Source organism: Thermobia domestica, chromosome 16, assembly GCF_964235325.1.
Source record: "Thermobia domestica chromosome 16, izTheDome1.hap1.1, whole genome shotgun sequence".
Lineage (NCBI taxonomy): Eukaryota > Metazoa > Arthropoda > Insecta > Zygentoma > Lepismatidae > Thermobia > Thermobia domestica.
This window is the reverse complement of record NC_137469.1, coordinates 50,898,958-50,922,365: the sequence shown is the minus strand read 5'-3', so window position 1 is coordinate 50,922,365 and position 23,408 is coordinate 50,898,958. Positions and strand designations below refer to the sequence as shown.

The following is a 23,408-nucleotide window of genomic DNA, read 5'->3' as shown; positions in this document are numbered from 1 at the left end:
TCCAGAGCATGAGAACAACACCGTGTGAGTAGATTTTCTCCCGGTTGTTTAGTTTCCTCCTACATTCTCATTTTACCATTTACTTCAAAATCTTTCCCTTTGCATTGATCATACTTCTTGCATAAGGTACAACCCTGGAGCTTAAAACTGAAAATTTTGTTTTATTTGACATTACAAAATGTAAATAAATTGAAAATATGTTTGGGACTCCAGAATTAGTTCCAGAGACACCCAGAAGTCTGTGAATGCCATTTTAATAATAACTAGTGTAGTTCGAATACCAAAAGCTATTTGTGTTTATTGAGATAATGAAACAACATACATTTATCTGAAACTCCGTGTAATACAATATAATATTTGCTTACTTACTTTACGTTTTGTGTTTGTGTTTCAATTTTTGCTGTACGTTTTGTATTCTGTTACTAAACAGGATTTGCCTCGTATTTTTAGTATATATAGTTTACAACGTACAGACATATAACCATAGGGAAAGATAAATAAACAAAAGTCATCCGTAACAAAAAAAAATCAGACCTTTTTGTTTATTTGGTTTATTTTTTCAATTTATTTAGATCAACAACGAAAGAGAAAATAATAATAAAAAAAGCTATTGTAGTTACAGATTTTGGTTTAGCACATTTCGTACCAGAGGCGATTACTGTTGCGTGAAATTAGGTTGGGGTGTCCTGATTGTATAGCAAACAATACTAACAATGATGCATACATATCGCCAATCCCTTGATATTATACAGTGGCCAATTGCATCCCTTGTTGTAAATTAGTTAAGCGAAACGTTGTATTAGAATTTGTTATGCAGTACTAAGGGGAAAATAGCGTAAACACTAAGGGCAGAATAACCAAGGATCGACATCTTTTATCTTTGTGTGTTATGTTGACTCATAATATTTGAAGCATAATATTTGGAATAATTTATCATGTATATATATATATAAAGAGTTCCTTCGTCTTCTGTGTGTCTGTGTGTCTGTCTGTCTGTACGTGTGCGGCCTGGGGACCAGACGAGTGGACCGATAGTTACCAAATTTGGGTCATGGGTATCTTGGTCCAGGCTCCAGACCAAGACGAACAGTTTCTTTCTTAAATTTTGAACCAGGGGGCTTTCAGGGTGGGGCGTTTACCGGGACATATAAAAGTAGTAGAAAATGACATCTGGCAAGATAGCCTCCGACTTTAGAAAATTGAAACAATGACTAGTTCATTCGTTTGTACTGCGTTTGTACTATTTGTACCGAAGATATATTCGTTTGTACCATTTTTTTTTTGTAGGTTTCCATGAGAGGTCCAACTGGGAAGGGCTATCTTTTTCGCCAAGAGAGCCCCCCGCATCACAGCACAAGAAATTGAAATACACCATTCGAAAGCAAATAGTTTGTACCGTTTGTACTGAACATTTTTTGTTTGTTCCTTTATAGTTTTCGAGAAAGAGGGGGTGATATTTGGGGGGCTATCTTGTAGCCCTACGTAAAATAGGCCCCGTAATGTGTACTTTTTCCATTCCAATGTTATGTGTTTATTCATGTGAATTTACGTGTATTTAGAATTCTGGTTGTGCATATCCAAACATAAATATAGAATTTTTTGGAAATAACTCAACGTTAAAGTTAAATCGGCGAGTGGGAAAACAGTGTGAGTTCAAAATAAGCCATTTTGAGATAAAGACAAAAATAACACTAAAGATGTAGAAATACAAGTTGTAATGAAGAGCAGTACAATTTGCAAGACCTCGCAGGTTATAGCAGAATGCTATGATGTCGACTGTACATTTGTGGCATTAACAAACGAAAGTTCTTTCTTCAAATATCTCAAAGTGTGTTTTTTTGATCACTATTAGTGTTTTTCCACTCACCGGTTCAATTAAATTTTCTCTATTTCTGCCTTTTTTCCGTAAGTAAATACCGTATAAAGAATAACAAAGTGTGTACAAATTCAGAAAGAAACTGGGTTAACAGAAATAATCTTCAATAAAGACAATTTTTTTTAAAAAAAATTGAAAGTTTACTCACCCAAACTGCGTCCTTCCACCTTTCAGCTTTACACCAACTGAAAAAATCAACTGTTTATATCGGTCACATTAACGGCTCAAGAACCTCGCCTCCTTCATAGACAAAAGCCGAAAGCAAGTAGGCCATTGTTGAATAATACGGTATTTAATTACGGAAAAAGGCAGAAATAGAGAAAATTTAATCGAATCGGTGACTGGAAAAACACTACTAGCCCACAAAACACATTTTGAGATGTTTTGTAAAAGGAGTAGCTACTAGTTGCTTTAGCTTTCTATGGGAAAAGGGTGGATTAAATCCCTTAAAAGACTCGGCTGAAATAGTTGCTTTAGCCTTCTGTGGGAAAAGAGTGGATTAACTCAATTAGAAGACTCGGCTGAGATAGTTCCTTTAGCTTTCTATGGGAAAAGGGTGGATTAACTCAATTAGAAGACTCGGCTGAGATAGTTCCTTTAGCTTTCTATGGGAAAAGGGTGGATTAACTCCATTAGAAGACTCGACTGAGATAGTTGCTTTAGGTTTCTATGGGAAAAGAGTGGATTAACTCAATTAGAAGACTCGGTTGAGATAGTTCCTTTAGCTTTCTATGGGAAAAGGGTGGATTAACTCAATTAGAAGACTCGGCTGAGATAGTTCCTTTAGCTTTCTATGGGAAAAGGGTAGATTAACTCCATTAGAAGACTAGACTGAGATAGTTGCTTTAGGTTTCTATGGGAAAAGGGTGGATTAACTCCATTAAAAGACTCAGCTGAGATAGTTGCTTGTGGGTTTCTATGGGAAAAGGGTGGATTAACTCCCTTAAAAGACTCAGCTGAGATAGTTGCTTGTGGTTTCTATGGGAAAAGGGTGGATTAACTCCCTTAAAAGACTTGGCTGAAATAGTTGCTTTAGCCTTCTATGGGAAAAGGGTGGGTCAACTCCATTAGAAGACCCGGCTGAGATAGTTGCTTGTGGTTTCTATGGGAAAAGAGTGGATTAACTCAATTAGAAAACTCGGCTGAGATAGTTCCTTTAGCTTTCTATGGGAAAAGGGTGGATTAACTCAATTAGAAGACTCGGCTGAGATAGTTCCTTTAGCTTTCTATGGGAAAAGGGTGGATTAACTCCATTAGAAGACTCGACTGAGATAGTTGCTTTAGGTTTCTATGGGAAAAGGGTGGATTAACTCCATTAAAAGACTCAGCTGAGATAGTTGCTTGTGGTTTCTATGGGAAAAGGGTGGATTAACTCCCTTAAAAGACTTGGCTGAAATAGTTGCTTTAGCCTTCTATGGGAAAAGGGTGGGTCAACTCCATTTGAAGACCCGGCTGAGATAGTTGCTTGTGGTTTCTATGGGAAAAGAGTGGATTAACTCAATTAGAAAACTCGGCTGAGATAGTTCCTTTAGCTTTCTATGGGAAAAGGGTGGATTAACTCAATTAGAAGACTCGGCTGAGATAGTTCCTTTAGCTTTCTATGGGAAAAGGGTGGATTAACTCCATTAGAAGACTCGACTGAGATAGTTGCTTTAGGTTTCTATGGGAAAAGGGTGGATTAACTCCATTAAAAGACTCAGCTGAGATAGTTGCTTGTGGTTTCTATGGGGAAAGGGTGGATTAACTCCCTTAAAAGACTCAGCTGAGATAGTTGCTTGTGGTTTCTACGGGAAAAGGGTGTATTAACTCCCTTAAATAACTTGGCTGAAATAGTTGCTTTAGCATTCTATGGGAAAAGGGTGGGTCAACTCCATTAGAAGACCCGGCTGAGATAGTTGCTTGTGGTTTCTATGGGAAAAGAGTGGATTAACTCAATTAGAAGACTCGGCTGAGATAGTTCCTTTAGCTTTCTATGGGAAAAGGGTAGATTAACTCAATTAGAAGACTCGGCTGAGATAGTTCCTTTAGCTTTCTATGGGAAAAGGGTGGATTAACTCCATTAGAAGACTCGACTGAGATAGTTGCTTTAGGTTTCTATGGGAAAAGAGTGGATTAACTCAATTAGAAGACTCGGCTGAGATAGTTCCTTTAGCTTTCTATGGGAAAAGGGTGGATTAACTCAATTAGAAGACTCGGCTGAGATAGTTGCTTTAGCTTTCTATGGGAAAAGGGTGCATTAACTCCATTAGAAGACTCGACTGAGATAGTTGCTTTAGCTTAGTATGGGAAAAGATAGAATTCAAACAATTCGCTTTCGTTTACGAGTTATCATATCGAGTAATGGACACATTAACATTACATTCTTATAAGACCCACGATCTTGGTCCAAATAATAATGACTTTTAAGTTCTTTATAATTGAAAGTGAAGAAAAATAAAAAAATCTTATTTTCTTCTCGCTATTAGACAAAGGAGCTCTCTGACTATTATGGACAAGTGTTGCACATAACGCACGGTAATGCGATAAAGGTCCTTGATCAAAGTACCAGTGTAAGATGTGATACGTATGTCCACGATTCAAATGTTGTTATTGTGCTTTCGAATTGAAACATGTGTATTTTTATTTTATGTAACCCCAATGTAGGCACGGCACAGTTTATGGAATAGGCCGTTCAGGGCCGGATTAAGACCTCTAGAAGCTAAATACTTAAGAAGTTTTGGTTCCGCTATATGTAGTACACCCAATTCAAAATATAAACACTAATAAATCATATAAACATATCTTTATCGATAGTAAACCAAATTTACAGTAATATGGAAAAATAATGTTTGTATACGTCCACTTTGTTCACATCTGGAAAGTTTTCTACTTTTTAATTGCAGAGTTTTGGATCAGATACTCAATCATCATTGTATTATCAATAGTAAGGTCCCTGCTTCGATCTCCTGCCACGTAAATTTGTGGTAGACAACATCGTGTTCTTGTTTTTTCTCGGAGTACTCTCATTTCACCCCACATTCTCATTCCACCAATTTTTCCATGATCATTCATTTGCCCTTAACCATTAGTCTCCCTTAGCCTAAAGACAATTATCGTTGGACGTTAAACTGAAAGATTATTACTATTATTCTTAAGTATCAAAGACTATGACATATTGAAAGATAATTACTAGTATTACTACTGATACCATGCATTGTTGAGGCAAGCAATTCTCCTATTTCCCTGTTACCAATTTCAACCCCGAATTGTACGACTAAATCTCTAATGTCAAAACACTGGCGCAAATACCAGAGGTTGAGGGGGACATGTCCCCTCCAATCTTGGAACTGGGGGGACTGTCCCCCCCAATAATCCGATTTGAAATGTATTTTTGGGGAGAGATGCGATGACTTTTGTCCGGTTTCCGCAAAGGAAAGTGAGATGAAATTGATGTCCCCAGAATAAGCATCAAATCTGGACATCGCTAAAGAAAAAAAAAATATGGGAACGATCTTAACCGCCCCCCTCCCCCCAATGCTGAAGACATATTTGCGGCGCTGATGTAAAAAAAAAAACATTATGTTTAGCAAAAATCAAATTTTGTTACGAATTTCTCATGGGAATATTTTATTTACAAACGAAAAGAGGTAGTTCATTCTTTCATAATTGATATGTTTCTGGTTATTAGTAAAGAAGATTGGCAATATTTTTCAATTGCCAATTCAATTTTTCGAATGTTTTTTTATAAAGTTATTCTAGAATATTAAAAAAAATAATCACTGGGTCTGTTAATCACTGCTCATTTTTCTTTAACCTCTACTCCAAGCATTGCATTGGGGACAATGCGACAGTCTCAATAGACATATATATGATATTGTATCAAAAGAAAATAACTATTACGTAGAAATAGTGAAATATATTTTTTGCCTCGGGAGTGGGTTGACGGGGAGAACTATAGGTCCCTCCCCCTTTGTCAATTGATTTTAAATCCAAGGAGTGAAGCATCAAATGTATATATATATATATATATATATATATATATATATATATATATATATATATATATGCGCCGTATTGCATCGAGGTCTATTTTTTACGATAGGTATCGTGAAAATTTATTTATTTGTAAAAGGCATACAGGATTACAATTTGACAAATGCCTTATTAAAATAATACATTTAATCTATAGGAAAATAGGCAAGAAAATAAAATACGCAAGCTTCAAAGACAGAACGAGAAAAGATAAAAAAATACAAAATACAAAATACGATAAAGTAAAATACAACAGAAAAAATAAAAAATAAATGTAAGTATAAACACTTTCTTGCAACTTGGACATATATTATAAATAAATTACGTAATTATTAAAATAAGTAAGTATTCTAAAATGTCAAAAAATATTCTCAATACTTATCGCATTTAAAAGGAACATAACAACCCCATAAATACATTACGAATGTAATTTCAAGTCATTATTTTACAATGTCAAAAAAATATTCTCAATACGTATATCATGTAAAAAGGACTTAGCAATAGTGATTTGATAAGTACTATCATCCTTTGCATTGTATAAATTGAAATCAAAATCGAAAATCCATTTCAAAACATTAACATATTTATTAACATATATATATTTAGAAGAATCAACGACAATACTGATCGGCGAACTCTGAGTGAAGTTAGTCTAAAGTATTTTCTTAATATAATATTTGATAAATAGATGGGCTATATCATGTACATGTTCTTTATAATATGGATTCCAAATAACAGCTGCATAATCCAATTCACTCCTAATTAAATTAATATAGAGAATTATAGCTATTTCTGGCTTGTTAAATTTCTTGGTATTTCTAATTGTAAATCTCAGCAGTTTGCTTGCATGACTTACTATCTCCATATTGTGAGTTATAAAAGATATTTTGTATCAAAGCAGATTCCAATATCTTTAATTGATAAATAGATGTACATGTTCTTTATAATATGGATTCCAAATAACAGCTGCATAGTCCAATTTACTCCTAATTAAATTAATATAGAGAATTATAGCAAATTCTGGCTTGTTAAATTTCTTTTTATTTCTAATTATAAATCCTAGCAGTTTGCTTGCATGATTTACTATCTCCATATAGTGAGTTGTAAAAGATAATTTTGTGTCAAAGCAGATTCCAATATCTTTAATTGAATTAACTTCATGGAGTTCATCATTACAAGTTGAATAATTTGCTGTAAAATTTTTCTTCCTTGACTAACTTTACATTTGTTTAAATTCAGAATAAATGAATTCTAACACACCAGACAAATATGTTATTAATGTCTGATTGAAATATTATTTGGCCGTAATCATTGTTAAAATTGTTCTATACAATTTTAAGTCATCTACAAAAAGAAGACACTCATCATCCTTGACTGCATCTGGCAAATCGTTAATCGTAATTAAAAATGACAACGAACCAAGATTAGATCCTTGTGGCACTCCTGGAGTAGCTGTAAATTCTTGAGAAACTATTGTTGAAAGATACAAATAGATATATTTTGTTTAAGTTCAGAAATATCTAAAAATATATAATATATTAATCGAATGCTTTAGAATATATTTAATCCTACATCAGGGGGATAAATTTATTGCTCACTCTAGACGGTTTTTAATTTCCAACATTGATGACTGCTAGAAAACTTAAAAATTAAATTCTTATATTCTAACAAAAGTGAATGATTTTTGAATGTTCTTGATAGAACTTTTTTTTTTAAATCGACAGGATGGGGTCTAATCCTTCCTTTGCTCTTCTTTGATCCTAAGTCTATCCTCAGCGGATGACTCGAAAGTCTAAAAGAAAATATTGGTCATACTGCATCCGAATTTAGCACATTTTTAAAATAAAATGTTTGTGGAACACAGGCCTACTTATTAAACTTCAGTGATGGGATTCATCCTGTTGCAATTGGCAGATTTTAACCCGAAGCTATAATAATTATCGGAATATATATATATTTTTTATTTTATTTTATTTTATTTTATTTTATTTTATTTTTTTTTTTTTTTTAAGAAGCTACAATGCGTTTCGTCAAGATCGGATACTTTTTGCATGGACTTTCCTGTTAAATTGTTGCGAACGAAAATGTGCCAAATTGCAACAGGATATTGATTTTTTAAAATTCTTTTTACATCCTTAGACTGCACTCCCTTACATCCGAATGCGACTGCGAACTGTGAACTCAACTGCTTACACGGGATCCGAAAACTTGCAGTTGTCACATCAACGTTTTCTCATAAGGATACGATTTAAATTTTACACTTCTAAATTCATATCTTAATCTTTTGGATAAGCGGTAACATCATAGTACCACTTATCTCTTAACTAGAAACAAGTCTTTTTTTTTTATTTTATACTATATTGCAGAATAAATATAATTTTAGTGCCGATTAAGGAACTTAAGATTCCGTTTGTAGAGGGTTAATAACACCATTGACCGCTTCATTTATTTAGCTTACAATATGGATCAATAGTAAAGGTTCACCTTGATCCTATTCCTTGGTCCCGTCTTATATAGCCTCGCTGCTGAAAATGACGTTAAACTCAAAATCACCTCAACTCAACCTATTCCTTGGTATCCATAAAGCACCAAGTGAGCTTTATGGTGGTCAAACACTGTGTGCGTGGGTTTCCTGGAGGTTCTTCCGATTTCTTCCACTTTATTTTACCATTATCATTGATCTCCAGCAGGCACGTAGGAATTATTTCGAAAGAGGGTCAATCTTTGGGGGAAATCCAAATTTAATATGGGGGGCGCGATGGCCCAGTGGTAGAGCGTTTACCTCCGGTGCTTGGGATCTTTGGTTCGATACCAGCTCGCACCTTCTGGAGTTTGTGGTGGACAAACACCGTGCTCATGGGTGTTCTTCGGGTTCTTCCGTTTCCTCCCACTTTCTTCATTCCGCCATTTTATTCATTTCTCATCATCACCGTCTCCTTTCACCTTACCGGCATAATCGTAGGACATAAAACATAAAGATTTCATTTCATGTTTTCCAAATTCAATACGAAGATTAATTTTTATACAAATTTTTTAAGATCATTTTTAAAATTAGACTAAATATTCAGGAAATTTAGGATTTTGGAGTGTCGCACACAAAGATCCTACCGCCTGAGTACATCTCTCATATATTTCATTATTACCGTCTCCCTTAGCCTCACAGTATAACGTGGGACGTTAACCTAAAAAAAAAGAGAGTATAATATGTCTGGATAACATTGATAATATAATATTGCGTAATATGATATGGCGTAATATATGGAAATATGAATAAAATATGGATTTTTTAATAAAGGAAATAGTTAAGCACATCTATCATGCGTAGAAATTCATTCGATCATCAACTGAGATTTGTCTTCATTAGTATGAACAATGGTCTATAGAGACTCACATAATTTGAACAAGTAGACAAGAAAATACGAACTGTGTTTTTTAATATTATTTTGCTTAACGGTTAATGTATTCCTGGATAGAGTACCGATAGAGTGAAAAGCAGCTAAAGCACTTTATTGTTTACTAACTTATTAAATTAACTAGGTTGCTCTTTAGCTAGTTGAGCAAGTTAAGTACTACGGTACTTGCCTATAACGCGTTTTGCTCCTGACCGCGACTTCGTCTTTTTAGCACGGAGGCTCTCGCCCGTCATGTCCTCAGTCAGTTTTTCTTTTCAGTGAAAGTAGCGACGTGTTCTCAACAACGTCTGATATGTGAACTGTTACTATATGATTTCAAACCCGGGCATAATGCTGTGGCAGCAACTAAAAAAAAAAAAAAATCATGCGAAAGAGGCTGTTGCAGTGGACCACGACATACCAACTCGTTTGTTCCAGAAATTTCGTGCACGTTGTAAAAATATCGAATATTAGCCAAGGTGCGGCCGTCCTAGGGTAACACATTCTGGCGCTATATGACACACCATTAAAGAAATTCCATCCACAAGCATACGTCAATTTTCAAACCAAATCGGTATGCCACAGTCCATTACAGTGCATAGCATTCAGGAACTCGGGAAATCTACCAGAAACCGTTGCATTCTGCCTCATAAGTTGACCTCAGGGAGATGGATATGTGCCAACAATTGCTGCAAAATTCGCGTGGAGTGTGCTCCCTGAAACGGATATTTACATGCAAAGAAAAAAAATTTTTCACAAACCTTAATGGGCAAAATCAGTGGTTGAGCAAAGGCCAACTTCAAGAACCGGTCGTAAAATAGGACTATTTCGAGCAAAAAATCATGTTCCGTGTTTCGGTGCATCTATGAGGGAGGTCGTTAGTAATGCTCGCGTTGACCTTTGTTCCAAACATGTGGAGCGGATATATGTTGTAGTATGTCGAAAATATCCTGCACTAACGAATAGGCTTTGCGCCATGGTGCAACAGCGTAACACAAAAGCATAGTTACTTCAATAAACACAATAAAAACGTAGGAACTTAGCGATATCGAGCAGATGCCATAGTCGGTATATAATTGTGATTTTGCTCTTTTGGCTTACTTAGTGCAGAAGAAATACGGAAATATAGGGTGATACCTAGAACAAATTGGAACAGAAGAGATATTTGGGCACAATATACTAATATGCTTCCCCTATAACATACACAAAATCCGCCAAAATCCGTTCACGGGAAATGTCCAAAAACGTCGACCGAATATAACCGTCGAGATGCTCCTCAATTTCCTTAGATATAATTATACAATTGCTATTATTTAATTGTAACAGCATTTAGATTATTACAAACTCGTAAAGTTTATTCACCTAATGAATCAGTATTTAGATTTAGCTCTTTGAAAGCAAAATTGTTGAGTTTACCAGTTTATAGTCAAATGGACATAAACAGAATGAGTATATAGTTATGAACTTTTATTTTCGTTTACATACCAGTAAATTAGTGGTGGAGTTTCAAGACTTAAGCTGATCTTTTAATGAACAGAACTTACTTTTCTACGTAATATACAAAAATAGGCTGATCACAAAAGAAAAAAAGAAAAAAAACTCACAAACAAATTAATAAAACGTTACTTGAACTTGCACCTCTATTCCATGTCTGAGTCTTCCACATCACTTTCTCTCAGCTGTTCTTGAGGACAGTTTTCACACTCTGTTTCTTGGCATTGGCCACATACATCACTGCAATGTAAACCAACGCTTCTGCAAGTACAATGCAAGCTCACACAATTTTTAGTGCATTTACAACGGATAATAGATAACAAAGAACTCGGTGCTGGGTTTAAATCACTCAGAACTGGATAGTATTGACTATCACTCAACTTCCACCCCCATGAACATGGATTTTCACCTGTATGCTCTTCTTTCCACACAAGTGTCTGATAATAACATCTAAATGAATGGTATTTAAGTGCTGAATCTGTTGGAGGTAGGAGCTCTGGTTTTACAAAACACTTAGATGATGAAACTTTTTCCTTAAAGATATGAGTTCTAAACATTTGTACTGTTTCATTTTTCTTGCCACGCATGAACATCAAAAATGCTTGTTGCCCAGCATTTTCTACTTCCTTTTGCGATTTGTTCTTTGTGCAGAAAGTTTTGGCAATTTGTCTTAAATCACTATACTGTAGAAACTTGTTAAATGCTGTGGTTTTGCCAAGACCATAGATATGCGATGTATTGTCACAGCCTGTGAAAGAATGTAAGAAAAGTAGGCATTCACATACTTCTTTTCCTAGCACATCCTGAATGGAATGTATATCATACACTTGAGTTTCATTTTTTTTGCGATTGACGTCACTCCGAAATTTTAGTGAGAAGTCACTATTAGAAGCATAATATAAAAGAAGCACGAGCAGATCAGTATCTTCTCCTACAACTATTGTATTTGAATGTTTTGAGGATTGAACTGATTCCTTGACAACAGTTACATCAGCATCACCGTCCGCTATGATAACTCTACAACCTCTTTCAATCAACTTATTGGATATGAGTTTGATCATTTGTGATTTATTCTCAGAATTCTGAAGAAACTTTTCTTTGCTGCCTATGAATGTAGTATTCTGTGTGAATTTAACCAATGGGCTGAATCGTGACTTCATGCCTCTTCTCCGATGTTCACAATCTTTGATTGAAGGAGTAGTAGCTTCATAACCATCAAACACTATAGTAGCTTTCCCATAATTCCTGATCGTAAATTCTGCGTATGTTGTTGCTATAGTGTCAAAGGTGTCAAGGGCCTTCCAAGGTATTCTATAAAGCAGTGAACCGCCATCAAGGATATATTTTTTACTTTGCGCATGGGTTTGTGAGAATGTCTCTATCTGAGACGTTTTATTCGATGTATTTTGTAACTTATTTCTAACATGTACATTTATTGCATGAGCTAGCTGAGATTTTTGTCCTTTTCGCAGGAGATTTGGTGATTCAAACAGGGATAGTGGGAAAGCACAGAGTTCGTACTGTAGAACATGTTCAAGATCCATTTCAGTATTGGTAGCAGCTACGATAAACCGCTGGAACAAAAGAGTAGGATCTATGGCAATTTTCTCCTTTTCGTCAATTGTAACTTTTTCGTGTGAACTTAGAGTAACAGCTTTATCTCTTCGAATTGAATAAGAAAACACAAGCTTCCCAGCGAGTTTTTCAACAATTTTGTTCCCTACTTCTTTTAGAGCATGAACGTTTACTACCTTTTCATCAACTCTGACCCCAGTTACGATGTTCCTAAGCGATGGATCTGTAGTGAAAGGAGAGAACTGCTGAAGAAATTCAAGTATCTTTCTACCATCAGATCTATCTTGCAGAATCCTTGATGTATGCATTTCTCTGTGCTGTTCGCTTCTTGATGGTGCGATTCTTGCTAGATTCTGAACAACCATGCTGTACTCACAAGTTGTTGGCATTGAAAGTACCCAAATTGCTCGCTGAAGTTCTGTTAATCCACTTCCTCTTGTGAGACCGCCAGTAGTCTTTAGTGACCTCATCAAGATTTGTTCAATAGCTAGATCACATCCAAGGCCACACCATGAAGTACCTGTCCTATATACAACAAATTCTCCCTTTAGAAATGCATTGTATACATGTAATTGCTTCTCAGAAAGTTTCAGCATTTCCTGTAAGTACAGATGGACAGATTTCAGATAGTTAGTATGACCTGCTGCTCCAATTATTGGTAGACATTCCTGAACAGCTTCCAAGTGCATCAACCACGAGCCACTTCTGTCTGCTTGTACCAGCTTACGCATTGTACTTATCATTGACTGATATTCTACCCACAACTTACTTGTCAATGAGGTTTCACATAAATCACACTTTTTCCGTTTCAGCAAGTTTTGAAGTCTAGATAGAGTTTCGGACTTTTCGATTTCATGTATGGGCCTTGTATTTGATATAAGCTCTTCATATAAGTTTAAAATACTTGCACCAATTTCAGATTTTGATTCTTCCCCTTGTTCATTCAACACTTCAGCAAGTAGCAGAGAAGTCAAAGAACAGTCAACTAACATGTGACCTCGGAAAGCTCTTGAGACAGCTTTGCCAGTCATCACGTGTCTCACAGTATTTTCTCCATAAACAACTTGGAAAATGTAATTTAGACCAGAACCTTCCATTAATGTGCCAATCGCACCTATGATATTCATTAACAAGTGAAACGACCCCAACATCAATACTGTATCCGCAAATTCAGTTTTGTATCTACTATCATTCACGATAATCGACGCTTTCCAGAATAATGGCTGGTCAAAGGTGATCACTGGGGTGAGCTTATGAACTCTACATAAATTGCCAATGTATGCCAAAGTAGACAGAATACAGTTCATGTTACTTGGTGACATATCTATGATGGGAAGTATCACTACAGAAGATTTCTTAACCTCGCCTGAAATGCGAATTCCTTTCATTGTTCCTGACCAGTTTGGGGTACGTGGATTGAGATGCCACGCTGCCATCCATAAGATGTCTATTTTTGAGGTTTTCTCTTGGAGCTTAGGTAATTCTTGAAACAATAAACATGACGATATGTTGGTCTTGATAAACTCACACATGTTAACTGTTGCCATTTCTTTCACGTCGTCATCTGAAATATTCTTTCGTGGAATTAGTCATGTCTGTCTTTTATTGCTTGGTGTTATTGAAGCCATCATTCCCATGCCGATCAACATTATCTGCCGCAAATATAACTGTTTCATTTCCATTTAGTTCAAGTAAATTTTCTCCTGTTGCTACCGCTGCATTCCGTTCAAACTTTTTGACTTCATCGTACGAGGAGCAGAACCCAAAACGGTGTAATACATCAACAAGGAGTCGTGAACGATAATGGGTATGTAGCCAAATTGCGAGTGTTAATTGTAATGGAGCTAATACAGTTCTAGGCCTACAGGCTTGTAATATGCATTGACCAACAGTAGCAATCTTCAACTCATTATCTCCAGTAAATATTTTAGACAGAAGTATTTGTAGGCTTTGAGGCAAAAAATCCTGAATGTTCTCAGTATTTATGCTGCTAGCAGGAGGGTAAAATTCTTTGTTATCAACGTTCATTGTTCTTATATTACTTACTATAAGTCTTGCTGCTGTTTCAATAATTCTTATCTTCTCATTTTCATCATCCACACAGCGGTTTCTTTCGTAATGATCTCTTATGATTGACTTCACAGATTCCCTAATAAGTACAATGTCCTTATTACCTTCCATTTCACAAAAATATATATATTCTCCAAAGTGATCAATCAATTTAGATTTCATGTACTTAGGAGAGTATGCTTTTTCACTAGAATCCTTTAAATGTTCTTCCATCAATGCTACTAAATCTCGTACAGTACACTGATTATCCTGATGTTCTTCTAAGAAAAGACATACTTTGAGAAATGCTTCTGTTAATTTCTCATTTTGTGGTCTTCCAGGTACTACTACTTTTTTGCTCCCAGCATCTGTCTTTTTTCTATATGAGTAAGGAATATACTTACCGGATCGGAAATTAGAACTACAAGTATTGTGATATACACAGTCTGCGGCAAAAAGATCATTGCTGTAATATTCTAAGCGTCCTTGTACTTCAAGAGACCAATCATCTTTCCGTTTAACACAAATATCACTTATTGTTTTAGAGAAATTGTGTGTTTTCACAGTAAAGCACTCTGATTTAGGTAAATGCTTAAAATCAACAACTTGTCCACAGAATATACAATCAGTCTGGCTGTTGAAAGCTCCCCCACTTGTACGACATCGTTTCTTAACTGCAGGTTCCACATCATCAGAAGATTTTCTTAAATATCTTTCAATGTCTTTTTTATCCGTAAAACGTTTGCGGCAGGAGGCGTGAACTATTATCTGAGGCATTGATAGTCAATCCTCGTAATTTAGCAGCCCTATTAATTCCTTCAGCACCTTTCTTTGTTAACTGAATTAGTTTGTCTGCTTGTTCTTCACTTTCACATACAATACAAACATTTGTAATTGACTCCATTTCTTAAGTGGTTTGGAATAACTTAGTAATTTGGATTTCTCAGTGAGCTACATTTTATTAATTTTTATTGATACCTGAAACATAACAAAACACAAAAATTAATTATTATAATGACTTTATTTAAATGAAATGCAAAATAATGTATCACATTATATAGAAAAAAGCAAAATAAGCCAAGAAAATTAGCTTTAACTCCGATTTATTTACTATAGAAAATTATAATTGAGCCACTCCCAAATGTTGTCTCTTTCCGCGGCAGCCATTTTGAAAATGGCGAAAATAAATATGTTCCCGTGACTGGATTTTGGCGGATTTTTAGTATGTTGCAATTTAGCATGTTATAGTTAATATACAACACCAGTCGTCTATGTTCCAATTTGTTCTGGGTTAAATGCTAATTCTCCTGCACTATACTACCTACTTTAGTCCACGGCAGACCTCCTGAGTGTACGAACGCCTTCACCAACCCGCTTCGCCGGAGCTGAAACAACAGTGACTGCCAGTTTTGTCAGTAAGAACAAGACCCCTGGCGAGAACTCATGTGGTTTGGATTCCACGTTAATCAGTAAGTCCCGTCTCATATAGCCTCGCTGCTGAAAGGGACGTTAAACTCAAAATCAACTCAACTCAACTAAGAACAAGAAGTAATATCGAAGTAGAACAGAGAAACTAACAGGAAAGTGGCTACAAGCAATACAGCACGAGAGGCTATAGTTTGAGTGTTAGTTTACTTTCATTGTATTGTAAAAATTGAGGTATATTTTATACCAGAATATTGCAAGACTTCTGCCTCATCCTTATATAAAAAAGCAGCGTACTTTGTAATTTTATTTTAATATCATAAAGAACACACTTAATATTTTCATTGAAAATATCAAAGAGTATCCTATAGAACCTTAAATTATTTTACTATAGAGGAGAACAGTATGCTGTTTTTCCTTGTTCTAAAGTTTGTTTGATGTTTCGTTTAGTAAACAAGCTGGTTAATTAGTTACGTGTTTTGTTTGTTCTTGGAAAACAATATTTCTCTAATTCCAAAAGGATTGAAACTTTCTAAAACAAGGAAGCTTATAATATTTCCTGGTTATGATTCATTATAAACAATCAATTTTTTTATGAGTTTATATGAGTATTTATAATATATTTGAGCGAATCAAGGCAAGACAATTGTAAGCGACACTTCGGTTTGAAATCAAGTTTTCAGATGGAATGAGTTGGGATCTGACCATAGAACAGTATGTAGGTAGTTTAATTTCAGTGATGTACTTGCAGATACTGTGGAATATTGTTTGGCATGTGTTATTACATAGCCTTTCATGGGAATGTTCAATTTCTTTTCCCAGTTTTACTCAAACGTTAGAAAATGCTTTTCTCCGAGCCGCTCATTTATGCTCACTTTAAGTTATTTTTTCCTTTGGTTAGAAATTTTCTGGTAATGACATATAACCATGTTTATCCAATCACACAGCAATGGGGAAGCCATGATAGGTATTTGAGAATGGGGCACAATTCATGTGTCTTTTATTTTGGTGTATATCAAAAACATATATTATTTATAAAGCTGCACTGAGAAAAATGTATGTTGCTTACGTAAAATCGTATTTGTAAATCCTGTAGTTTTCGGACTTAACGTACAGCAAACGTGTAACTGAAAACGCATGTTTTATATTTCTAATACTTTCCGTATAAGTGTTCCATCTGTACGTACTTTCCATATGAAACAATGTAGGAGGTCAGGGTCTCACATACAAATGGACGTATGTAACATATAGCTGACAAAGGTAACATACATATATGTATGTAATATAATGAAGACTGTTAGATATCAGACATCCTGTAACGGCATGATGTAACACCTAAAGGCAATGCCTATCCGTATGCTCCGTAGTGATTTCTGTAGTAAGCAAGAGGATTCAGTATAATTGTACAAATACCGCTGTCCGGAGAAGAGATTTTTCTCAGTGTGACGTTATGATTGTTTGTTTTTTCTTGATACAAATCTATGCCGTGTAACTTATTTCTAAGTAACTTTCGAGAAAAAAGGTAAGCTATTTAGAATCTTTCACGAGTACGCCGGGTATATCGTGAAATCTAAGAATAGTTAAACCATTACTAAAGTATTGCGTGCATCCTGCCTCTTTCATAAAATAATCTCGTAGCACCTTTAAAAATGCTATTTTGTGTGACGTTGCATTCCTCTTTCCAGCTTTACTTTACAAAAGTATTCATTAAGAAATTTCCGCGAACAACATCGAGTACTTTTTGGAAATTAAGAATAGGTGAATCAAGGGCCGTATTTACATACGGGCCACAGGAGCCAAAGTCGAGGCCCGGAAAATTCCTGGGGCGGCTTATTGAAGAAAGAAAACCATCAATGCTGAAATATGATATACGGAAAACATTGTTCTCAAGTGAGACATTTAAAGGAAACTACACTCAAAATAATGGTGGTACCAGTGCAAATGATTTCCTCGTCGCTAGCGTTGGTAGGAACTGACGCAATTTCTTATTGGCTTCAAGCATAATCTGTGCATTTGGCTCTGTACGCATGTCCCGTTAGTGGTAAGTGGCCGCGACCATATTGTTTGCACATATACTACATACGAACAAATAGAGGTGCAATATTTTCTTGTGTTTAGGGGGAGAGGCACAGAATTTTCTCAAGACCAGGCGAAAGGTGCGCAAAATTTTCTTGAGTTTTGGTGAAAAGATGCGTTAGATTTTCTTGGACCCAAAGGAGAAAGGACACAGAATTTTCTTGGGCTCATGGGTGGGAAATACATGAATAGTAGCCTTGATGTGTCAATACACTTTGATTTGATTTGTAAGTTTAGCGTCCCGTGCAGCAGCGACGCTAGATGAGACGTGGACCTACAGTATAAAGTGGGATCCAAAACACGTGAGCTCCTGGCGGGAATCGATCCCTTATCTCCCACACCAAAGGCGTGTGCGTTAACTGCTTAGCCACGAGTGAGCTCGCCTGCCTTTAAATAAAACTGACTTTTAATTCAATGAAAAAACTTCAATTTTATAAGCGACATTGCGTTTTTTGGTTTAGAATTACTTAGGAGAGCATAATTACTATGACAGTAAATACAATGTTTTGTGCGCAAGTTTCGAAAGTATATGTTATTTTGAATTTTGAATTTTACTTGGACAACGACGGATACTTCAAATATCAATTTCATATATATATATATATATATATATATATATATATATATATATATATATATATATATATATATATATATATATACCTTCTCGTAAGGTGAACATTAGGATTTATGAGAGATAAAAAGTGGGAATAAGGATATGAAACTGTTAAAGAGAACAAGGGTTTATTCTGTGAATACTTGATAAAATTCGATATTTAGCGTCCTGTTTAGCGACGACGATGTATGAGATGGAGACCTACAGGTGAACGTGGGATCCGAACCATATGAGCTCTAATTTGTGCTTACAATATAGTAACGAGAAGGTTGAAATATTGTCGTTGTTCAAGGTATGGAAATAGTTGGATTATCGACTTGACGTGTTCCATGCGGCTAGAGCAGGAAACATTAAACACTTGTAAGCATTTCTTTGAAATATTGATGTAACTACAATTATTTTCCACCTTGTAACAAATTTAAAGCCGATACGGCATTTTGAAAAGGTATGAATATACAGATCTACTCATATTATGTGAATAAACGTAAAAGCTTTTTCTTCCAAACTGTAGGCTTTTCATTCAAAACATGATTAGCCATTTTTAACATATAACACTTTGATATGGAATCCAGACATCTGAGACACCCTAAGTTACATGATTTATCTTATTCTGTGTTTATAAATGTAAACTAGAAGGTATCAACTTTGATCCAGATACACGAAAAAATATATTTACTTCTTAACAGTACATAACCATGACATTACATATAGCTAAAGTTTTGTCAGAAAGTTAACTAACTGTGTGAGTTTATATTAACTGTCCCAGTATTGAACTTACTAGATCGATCTAGACATTCAAGAAAATAAGTAACTTTCAGTCACAAGGCAGACTTTAATCTCGTGAGCTGTCAAGAACTCCTTCAGAAAATAAAGTGTACAAAACAACATACAAAGACGATGCCAATTACTTCCCGTTCCCCTTTCACGTCAGGCTCTTGAGACTAGGAAAATCTGGAAGAAACAATGCAACTAATAACATTCTATTTTGGGACACATTCTTCATACGTTTTCAATCTAAGTAACTTATATTCTAAGTTTTATTACATATTGGTACATTTTGTTGTTCAGTAAAGTAACCTATTTTTATAATGACTCTAATAATAATCCTATAAAAGTGATCAATTAGTATTTGTTGCATTTTACTTGTATATACCAATACAACTTACAAAGTTGACAACGACGAATGTATCACTAAAAGTTTCTTGATGCGCATCCGGGAAGTTTTGCTTATTGTGGAGCCCACCACAGTGGTTCCTAGTCTTAGTGTAGAGGCATAGATTATTGTTCGTTGTTTACTTTTTTCTTTCAAAGGATATCCTTGCAGAACTTCAAAATGTGCAGTGAAGACAGGAGCGAATCCAGGACGAACTTCTGGGGGGTGGGCGGTATTTTGTAATATTGCTAGTAGCTTAGATCTACTATTAAGAGCTCCAAATTTTGGGGTGGGTTTTATTTATATATGAAATAAGAAAGTTTCCTATTCTGCGGGGGGCAATCGCCCCCCTGGATCCGCACCTGAGTGAAGAGTCATTATGGGTGAAGTAAATTTCAGTGAATCAGAAAATGAAGACATAGACCTATTATTAAAATAAATTACTACACAGACCCGTGAAGAGTTTGGTAATGCTTATAGGCGAGACAGGTTAACAAAAGCAACTGAAAGATGGTTCATTCGGTTTTGGTCTGGAAATGTTGACGTCAAAGATAATCGTTGTAGAGGTTGATTATTCACGGAAAAAGTATATGATATTCCGTCAAAAGTTGATCAAAAGTGGCATATAGACAGTCATACCACCCCTTATGAACTAAACCAGGGTTCCCAATCTTTGTATCGCGACACACTGAGACATCGCAAAGTCCCATAGGGTGCGAAATTTTAGAATTTATTAATCAGAAAGTATTTAATAATTTCTTAAAATCTATTTTGTGACAGAGTGTACCATGAACACCTCCAGCGAAAGTAGCAATGTTTAGTACAGGATAGATTCACTTTTTTTATAGAAACTAATAGTCTTACACTACTATACTTACACTGCAGGTGTCGCGGAATTCGAGTAAAGTTTACCGTTAGTCAAAAATGTTTGGGAGCCACTGAACTAAACATCCATCTCCAAACAGTATTAAACCATTTGGTGAAAGCTGTCTACAAAGTTTTTTAGCCCCTTTTCTATATGCAACCCACATTATTTTTTGAATTTCTGGTTGCAGCATATTCTAGGATAAGTTTTCTCAGACGTCATAAGAATAGTTTTATTTTATTTTTCTAAATCATTAATTATTTATTATCTTTCCCCAAATGTTTTATGCGTAAAAACCTACCTCTCGAATGGCTAATTTGATTAGTGAAAACTGCATCAAAATACGAATAACTGTTTTTGATTTAATCACGTACAACCTTACAAACATATATATATATATATATATATATATACCAACACAAATACATTTTAAACTTAGATCTTCCTTTCTCTTGAAGTCGGTTAAAAAATAGGAAGAATGCATCCCACATATTGTCATAGGGCAGCAAATGTCAAGTACAAACGGTGTCAGACAGAAAAGCAATGTAAAAAGAGCTAAACTACAAATTGTTGTAATATGTACGTGCAAAAAGTTCGTTTACAATCCTGTAATAAAAGTAAAACTTCTTTAACATGTACTGAAATTTAGTTACGTAAGTATACCTACTCATTATAAAATTATATCTTTGACTAAGGCCACAAGTCTCCCTCGTACCTGCTTTGAACCTATTTCCTAGTTTGAACCTGCTTTACCGGTATGGTGAGCGTGGGAGACAATAGACTTAATAAAATACAATTATGACCTATTCTGAACGTTTACGTAAAAATAACGATTAAAAATGTAATAGAGGACAAATTATCCACTTGTGTACATTCAAAGTTGTTGAAAATTCTGGGTTTTCGCATGTAAAAACGGAAGTCCGTAAGACCGACGGAAAAAAATTTACTTTCAAATGTCATAGAGAACTTTTAAACAGGAAAGATGGAAAATAATTGCAGTATTTGTAAGCTTTTTAGTTTAGAAGTTGGTAAATTAATAATGTATCAGCATTAATTCTAAGTTATTTATCTGACCATTCTTTTGTCTATTTGGAATAGTTTTTTTCTTTTGTTTAATGAAAAGTAAACGGAAATAACAATGCATTTTCTGTGAACTTCTTTTTTCAGATTCCTTAGAAACGCCCGTGACTGAAAAGTATCCCTGGCAGAATCCATGGTACAAAGACTACGGAAAATTCCGAAGAAATAATGAACCTGTGTTTGATAACAATATGGTAACGAATGTTACGGCACAACTTGGTGAAACAGCTTTCTTGCATTGCAGAATAAGAAATCTCGGCGAAAGACCGGTAAGACAGCTTCTTTTTAATTAGTCCTTATTTAGAAAAGAAAATGAGGAAAAGGAAAAAGAAAGAAAGAAAGAAAGAATAATATAAAAGTATAAAAGGAAAGGCTGTAAATGAGGTGTAGATGATGAGGGAAGAACGGGTGGGAAGATAAGTTTCTAGTATTCTCTTCTCTCATTGGCTCTTCTGATAGAGAGGCCAATGCAAAAGGATCATAATAATACTTGGAACAGGAATTACTTCCTTTGATATTCAGCAGTGAATGTGCCATTTTAAACTCAATTTCTTCACTACGCTTTTGTATGACTTCGTAATGTTCAGGCAGTTCTCCGTAATTACGGAAGTTCTATTGAAACTTAGACACACACACATATACAAGAGACCAACGGAAACTAACTTTTCACCTCATTACACCTAATCCTGTTCACTTCAACTAATCTCTATAGTACTAATACAATCAGTACAGTGTATATTAGCTTATTAATTGTCATTGTCTTTGAATATTGTGTATCCAAACCGTAACTCAGAGAGTTTGTTCTAGTTTATATTTCAACCATTATGTGAAGCTCTTTTCCGAGCATGTTTGTGTAACGATAATGTTAAAATTGAGAACGTTTCTCTAAAATCAAACACATATCCCTATGTGTTGTTTTCATAAAAGATTCATTATTTCTGGAACATGAAAAAGCGAGAGGTACCTAGACTCAGTGGTAGAGCGATCATTTCTGATGGAGAGGCTCTCTGATTGGCTCCCAAGCTGTGTGAGTTTTCCAGGGAAATCATGCCGATTGGTTTTCCCTTTTCCTTTAACATTCCCATTTCACAATTTTTCCAAACAAAATCAGGTTCATTAATTCAGGTTCAGTTTCCTGTGTATAAATGACATATCCGTGGGACTTAAAACTATAAATTTAAATCCATTTTAAATATTTAAGAGAAGAATTTTAATGAAAATAGTGGATACGATGTTGTGAAAGCGATAAAATCAAATTGTCTGAGCTCCCTCGTGGCTAAGCGGTTAGCGTACTTAGCATTTTTCACAACAGGCCCTGAAGGGCCACACTTTATAACTCTTAAGACCGTAGGTTTCTTACCCTTGGCTTAGGCCTAATGCAGTTAATTAAATAATTAATAAAACGTGCTAAAATAATGTAAAATCAACTTTCCTCTTAACAACTCTACTGTCTATGGGATTGCGAAAAGAATGTATTTTAAAGAATAAATTTGTTCATACTTAAGATACACATTGTAGATTTGGAAAGCCATACACTACTTTGTGTTTTATTTTAATTATTTCAAACATAATTGCGATCACATGAATTCAATAGTTTAATGATCACTTTCAGTTTGAACGTTGATACTTGAATCCTAGAGACGTGCTTTTGGCGTGGTAGACCCGGATTCGATTCCCGGCGGGAGCTCATGGGGTTCGGATTCCACGTTAATCAGTAGGTCCCGTCTCACATAGCCTAGCTGCTGAAAGGAACGCTAAACTAGAAATCAACTCAACTCAAAATCAAATTGTCTAGT

General features: G+C 35.2%; 1 protein-coding gene across 1 annotated transcript in view; it reads left to right on the top strand.

The window, feature by feature from the left end:
* The window catches only part of LOC145672472 (limbic system-associated membrane protein-like), a 760,540-nt gene that overhangs the window by 509,795 nt on the left and 227,337 nt on the right, over window positions 1-23,408 (top strand). The window contains exon 4 of the mRNA XM_081741633.1: window positions 21,700-21,881. Within this exon, the coding sequence (XP_081597759.1) occupies window positions 21,700-21,881 (182 nt within the window). The remainder of the gene's footprint in view (window positions 1-21,699; window positions 21,882-23,408) is intronic.